The sequence below is a fragment of the Phyllobates terribilis genome, unplaced genomic scaffold (assembly GCF_046119375.1).
Source record: "Phyllobates terribilis strain yellow unplaced genomic scaffold, ASM4611937v1 Scaffold_5002__1_contigs__length_55261, whole genome shotgun sequence".
NCBI classification, from domain to species: domain Eukaryota; kingdom Metazoa; phylum Chordata; class Amphibia; order Anura; family Dendrobatidae; genus Phyllobates; species Phyllobates terribilis.
The window spans coordinates 40,088-46,886 of record NW_027367750.1 but is presented as its reverse complement, the minus strand read 5'-3'; the positions used below and the strand labels follow the sequence as shown (position 1 = coordinate 46,886).

Below are 6,799 nucleotides of genomic sequence, written 5' to 3'. Positions count from 1 at the left end.
CTGGTCAATCTAATAAAGCAAATATAGCATAAATAACAACCAAGGATTATCCAGGTCCTCACCTCAAATCGAGTTGCGGTACCAGCAGGAATATTCAACCGTATCCCATATGATCTTCTTCTATCAAATACAAGGTAAGGATTTGTCTCAATGAAATGATAGTGACTACCAACCTACACTCAGGGAAGAAAAGACTCAAATACATCCATTTGTGCATGATAGAGTAGCAAAAAAATGTGCACCTGAATTGGCCTATCTCCAGCATTTATAACTTTTAGGATTATTGCCCTCCTTCCTCTATTAAGTGAAATGTCACCAACACCAAACCTTACTTCACCCGGAATCTTATAGTCTTCTTGGATACAGGGGAATTTTTCCACACAAGGAACTGCCATGTCATGTGATTAAATTACAAGGTCTATCAGTTGACTGTGTTAATTCCAAAGAGAATTATCTAGACACATAATTATACCGGGAAGAAAAGAGCCGTCAAGAGCCAGTTCTAGATTTCCACTTTCACTAGCAATGGGATCATGAACGGTTACCAATTTTGTCCAGTCATGAAAGGTTCCTTCAACCTAGGACACATAGTCACATTAACAAAACAAAAACAGATTATTATTGAAGATACATTCAGTCTAAAAAGTATGAACATTAGAGATCAATGTAACAATTGTTTGCTACAACCTACCTAGGTTGAAAACAATCAGTTACCTGGACAGTGTGCATGAGATGAACAACGGCAGGAAGCACCTGATTCCTGTCAACCAACCACAAAATGTACAATTCATTCAGACAACAAGATGAACAAAATCAGCTCAGAACTAGGACACAATTTAGAACTAGGACACGGATTTTTATCTGACATTTCAATTAGGAATCATCAGCAAGCATCCGAATCATCAACAAGACTGAGAGATGCAAAATGTACAATTACTTGTCTTCATAAACTGAGGCACACACGAGTCATTTTACTAGTGAAACAAACTATAATAAGAAACCGCAAAATTCATGCTTTCATTTGCACGATCAATACCCAAATTTGAAGTTCATCTTTCTTTTCACCTTGCAACACCATATTAAAGTCGGGTAATAACTAATGATAAAACAATAGCCATATCAAAAACCCTTGAAAGAAGTCAATAAGTGTTGAAAATTTTCCTAGCAAGAACAATAGCAAAGTAGTTTTTAATTTGAAGCAAGGCACATATGTGTATATAATACTAATCTTGTTTAGTGTGCCATTTGTTGAAGCCTTCTTCTAGAGCCTTCCTCATCCAAGGGTGTCTGCAACATTCCAACGCCTCAGGAATGGTTAACCAACTTCTCTTTCGGGTGCTATGCTCTGGCCATGTTTCCATCTCTTCTTTAACGTACAATGGGAACATTTCAGCCTTGCACAGTCCTGAAGGACAATACTCATCTTGGAGTGTTCTGCTCTTAAAATCGTACGCACCAAAGCTACCCTGATTATCATATCAAATCAAATGTATTAGAATAACACTAATTTATGTGGAAACAAAACTTGAGAAATTATCACCATTAGATCTCCTTTCACACCAGCCTCTTCCATGGCTTCACGCACTGCTGCTTGCTGCACAATCTCATCATATTCCCAACCTCCCTATATGTTTACAGGTCAATGTTTTCATTTCAAATCAAACTCTAATCTATGTTAAAGAGGTTAATGTATACCTTAGGAAACAAAAGACCTGGTCCGCTAGCAGAGGTTATCATTAGAACTTCAACAATCTGTTCTCCAGAGGCTCCATTGCAGTAAGAGGAATTTCTGTACCTAAAAGGAATACACATGTTCACCAAATTCCAGGTTTCAATCTCTAATTTGCAGTTCTACCTCTGTATAGACAAACATACCTTCAACCCTAATTGTTTGATCAAAGAAGGCGTGAAGGATATCATAGGAAAGAAAGAAGCATTCATTCAGACAATAAGAAATAATTATTAAGCCATAAGCCAATGTGAAGGCTCCCAAATCCACAGTTCAACTGGAAAGAGTGATCAATAGATATTAGCTGCCAAATGACAGAAGTTGTGACTTGTTCTAGGGTTTCAGAGGCATATGCAAGGGTACAGATTCTATAAACTAACTGGAAAGAATGAATCGAAAACAAGTGATTTTCTGTAAGATTAAAGAAATGGTAAAGGATGTTGAAAGAACACATTCAATTACTCTCAAATTAAACAAGCATTTAATCAAATCAATCGCAAAATTTGAACATATGATTTTAAGAGCGAACGTCATAGAAATTGCGAGGTCGACAAAGAGAGTTAGCCAGCGACAAGGCGACATCCATTCAGATAGCGTTGCCGGAGACGATCTGGACAGCGCGAGATGTCACGAGCGACTGACGAAGGGGATGAAGAAGTGTGCCGCCAAAGTCGAAGGGGATGAAGAAGGAGCGTCGTGAAGGGTAAAACTTTTGTTTTAGTGAAACGGGAAGCGCGCCGAGTGAAGCGGGATATTGAAAACAACGGCGCAAAATTGAATTTTGGCATATATCATGGACTAGCCCTATGCCACTTTATATCTCCAGAGAATGAACATGGTGTATTAGGTTGATTTTCTAAAAAATTCCAGCTTTATATCTCATGAAAAAGATGTCCATGATATTTGAGCTCCAATATGCCACGGACTATTTCCATGTCTGGTGTATATGATATGTGGTTAATTATTTCAAGCTTTATATCTCGTGTAATACACGCCCGAGATATTTGTTATGGGATATTTAACTCTTTTTGTAGTAATGGTAGAGCCACTGTCTACCTAATCTAGAGCAAGCACACCCAAGAACAGAGCTCGAACAACCACAAGAACAAACCCTAGGTTTTTCCTTCGAGAGAGAGAGAGAGTATTTTCAGATGAGAGAGAGGTGAGTGAGTGAATAGTGACAAGGGTTAGGGTTTCTAACCCTTAAATACCTCACCTCGTTTTTACCTCAAACCGCGCTCGGCTCAGCTCAACTCAAATCGGGCATCAAAGTCACTTGGGCCTCTTTCCTAACATTGGGCTTCCAAGCCCAGACCTAAGCTTCACTAATGTAATACATAGATATTAACCTGAGACCCAACGTACACATTATATTCAATAGCCGAAACCAGAGTCTTCTATTTCAGTAAGAGTCTTCTAGTTGTCATCAAAATAACTTGGTCTTGTGCAATTAGTTTGTTGGAAAATGGTCTTGTTTCGAGTTTGCCAAATTACGTACAAAAAAGTGGGGATGTCAATGCTCCGACAACTCACTGAAGCTAAATAAGTAGTCTATTGAGAGAAATGTGATGTCAAATCACGCAGCTCACAAGATCTCAACACTCAAACACAATAAAATGAAACATCAGCAATTTTAACGTGGTTCGGACAAAGCCTACTCCACGTGGCCTCAAGATCGAGAGCCAAATTCACTAGCAATCAAACCAGAATATTACAAGAGAAGCAATCTGAAGTCTCAGTCAAAATTTATGCAAAACAACAACAGGTAAAGCTTAGAACGGTAAAGAAAACTCCCTATTGACTTTGTCATCGTTGACCGAGGAACACCAAGGCCCGATGAGTGACAACGGAGGTAGTTGAGCGTCTGTGTGGGTACATGCAACCAGGAAGATCACAATCTTCCTCAAACCACCTTGAAGCCAAGCTAGCTTCACTAGACAGGCTAGGTAGAGCCACCATCTACCGATCTGGAACAAGCACACCAAGAACAGAGCTCGAACAACCACAAGAACAAACCCTAGGTTTTTCCTTCGAGAGACAGAGAGAGCGTTTTCAGATGAGAGAGAGGAGAGTGAATGAATAGTGACAAGGGTTAGGTTTTCTAACCCTTAAATACCTCACCTCGTTTTTACCTCAAATCGGGCTCAGCTCAGCTCAACTCAAACCGGGCATCAAAGTCACTTGGGAAGGCTTGTTTCCTAACATTGGGCTTCCAAGCCCAATCCTTAGCTTCACTAATGTAATACATGGATATTAACCTGAGACCCAACGTACACATTATATTCAATAGCCGAAACCATATACTTCTATTTCAGTTAGAGTCTTCTAGTGGTCATCAAAAAAACTTGGTCTTGTGCAATTAGTTTGTTGGAAAATGATCTTGTTTCGAGTTTGCCAAATTATGTACACAAAAGTGGGGATGTTAATGCTCCAACAACTCATTGAAGCCAAATAAATAGTCTATTGAGAGAAATGTGATGTCAAATCACGCAACTCACAATATCTCAACATCCAAACGCAATAAACGCAATCAAAAGAAACACCAGTAATTTTAATGTTGTTTGGACAAAGCCTACTCCACGTGGCCTCAAGATCGAGAGTCAAATCCACTAGCAATCAAACCAGAATATTACAAGAGAAGCAATCTCAAGTCTCAGTACAGATCTATTCAAAACAACAACAAGTAAAGCTTAGAACGGTTAAAAAACTTCCTATTGACTTTGTCACCGGCGGCCGAGGAACACCAAGGCCTGATGGGTGACAACGGAGGTAGTTGAGCGTCTATGTAGGTACATGCAACCAGGAAGAACACAATCTTTCCCATAACACCTTGAAGCCAATCTAGCTTCACTAGATACGCTTGGTAGAGCCATTGTCTACCAGATCTGGAGCAATCACACCCAAGAGCAGAGCTCGAACAACCATAAGAACAAACCCTAGGTTTTTCCTTCGAGAGAGAGAGAGAGAGAGTTTTAAGATGAGAGGGGGGCGAGTGAGTGAATGTTGAAAAGGATTAGGGTTTCTAACCCTTAAATACCTCACCTTGTTTTTACCTCAAACCAGACTCGGCTCAGCTTAACTCAAACCGGGCATCAAAGTCACTTGGGCCTGTTTCCTAACATTGGGCTTCCAAGCCCAATCCTAAGCTTCACTAATGTAATACATAGATATTAACCTAAGACCCAATAGTTAGATCACATACATTAAAAAGGCCCTCTTAATAGACATGGATTCATGGCAACTCATCCATCGTCAGCCCAACACTCAATGATCAAGGTACATCCCAAATGTGCAAACTGTTCCTGTAGAACAAGAAAATTTCAGCAGTAACAATTTTTGTCCCAAAATCAGCTGGGTTTATGTCACCCTTTATTTTCTTCAATATAATTTGTTTCCTTTCAACCATGTCTCTAATAAAATGGTATCATACATCTATGTGTTTAGACCTTTCGTGATAGACAGGGTATTTGTACAAAAATAGAGTAGATTGACTGTTAGTATGAAGAACAGGCACATAATTAACACATTGGATTTCACTTAACAAATGATAGAGAGATTCCAGACGATGTAACTAACGGTTATTAGTAGTGATTTATTGGTGTTTAGGAGCTTGATGAGCGTAATTCCGGAATCTGGCATGAAAAGCATATTATATGGATTTACGGAGGTTCGGGAGCATATATGGTACTACCATGGAGCTGAAGCAATGAAGTAACGAGAGAAGATGGACGTGATTGAAGACCCGGGAACGCCGGACAACGCGTCCCGGAAAAAGAAGGAAAAGTTTCTGCAGAAGAGAAACCGCGACCGCGGAAGTCACTACCGCGGCCGCGGCCATGCATACACGAGAAGTCTCTGCAGAGATAACTGCGACCATGGACGGAGCTACCGCTGCCACGGCCATTAGAGGATACAAAGTTTATAGAATGCGTAACCGCGACCGTGGGTGGAACTACCGCGGTCGCGGGTCTCGGAGGATCTTTTGGGCCGAATTCAGTTATTTTGGCCGAGATCTTATTTGTTCCAAACCAATTTATTTGTTTTAGTTATTTTATTCTTTTCTAATCTTATTTTCCCAAGACATATATATAGTTTAGGTTTTATTGGGAAGAGTTTCTCTCCCACTTTTACCCTATTGCCTCCATTCTAGTTTACTCATTGTTCTTAGAAATTACGAAGAACTAAATCCTCCATTCTTCACTTTGAGGATTGAAGCCTTGGATATTATATCATTGTGAGTTTCTAAACACTTATGTTCTATTTCAATTGAGGATTGTTTCATTATCTCTTGTGCTTGATTGAATATTGATTGATATTGATTTCATCTAGGTCGCAAACTAGGTTGATTGATATTATTCATATTGCTAGGTTTAGATAATTTTATTTGAAAAGTCTTCACCTTTGGTAGCAAGTTCTATTTGCATGATCTATTTGGGATTGTTTATAGGATAGAGATATTGAATTCATGTCGAGTATCGACGATTTGCCAGTGGTATTGCATGAACCTACTTATCTTTGATCTTAATTTTGTCTACTATTGAATCTTGGGATTTCCTTGGTTATAGTGAGAATAAGGGTTTATAGAACTATTTGGACTAGTTTATATATTAGAACAAAGAGTATGACAACCAATTGAATGTTTATGAGCATAAGTTATTTGGATTCTATGATCAATGTGTTTATCCAATATGCTGATTTCTGATAAGTGAGCGCTTCCATCATTATTTCTACAACCCAACGATTAGTTTAGTTAGCATTAGTAGTTTAGTTAGTTTTAAAAGACAAACCCCCCATTGGTTACTTAGTTAGTTACAAAGATTGATATAAACTGTACTTAGGCTCTCTTGGGGTTCGACCCCTACTTCCCACTTTACTAAGTGGAAATTGAGTTGGGTATCTTTGATAGGGATAACAACCTTATACCCCATCAAATTTTGGCGTCGTTGCTGGGGAGCTAGACTTTACAGTTTGTTTCTTTTTGTGTAACTAACTCTAGTGCGGACCTATCTTATGGTCCACACTCGCGCTACTGATCCAGATTTATTTGTTTACGATCCAGAGAGAGAGCGG

At 39.2% G+C, this 6,799-nt stretch overlaps 1 protein-coding gene across 1 annotated transcript; it reads right to left on the bottom strand.

Moving 5' to 3' along the window:
• Positions 1 to 1,223: 1,223 nt before the first annotated feature.
• LOC141249688 (uncharacterized) lies at positions 1,224 to 2,517 on the bottom strand. Its single transcript, XM_073669759.1, has 4 exons — positions 2,294 to 2,517; positions 1,696 to 1,810; positions 1,541 to 1,624; positions 1,224 to 1,466 (listed from the first exon to the last, which is right to left on the bottom strand). Exons 1-4 carry the CDS (start codon positions 2,515 to 2,517, stop codon positions 1,224 to 1,226), a joined length of 666 nt encoding a protein of 221 aa, XP_073525860.1.
• Positions 2,518 to 6,799: the final 4,282 nt, after the last annotated feature.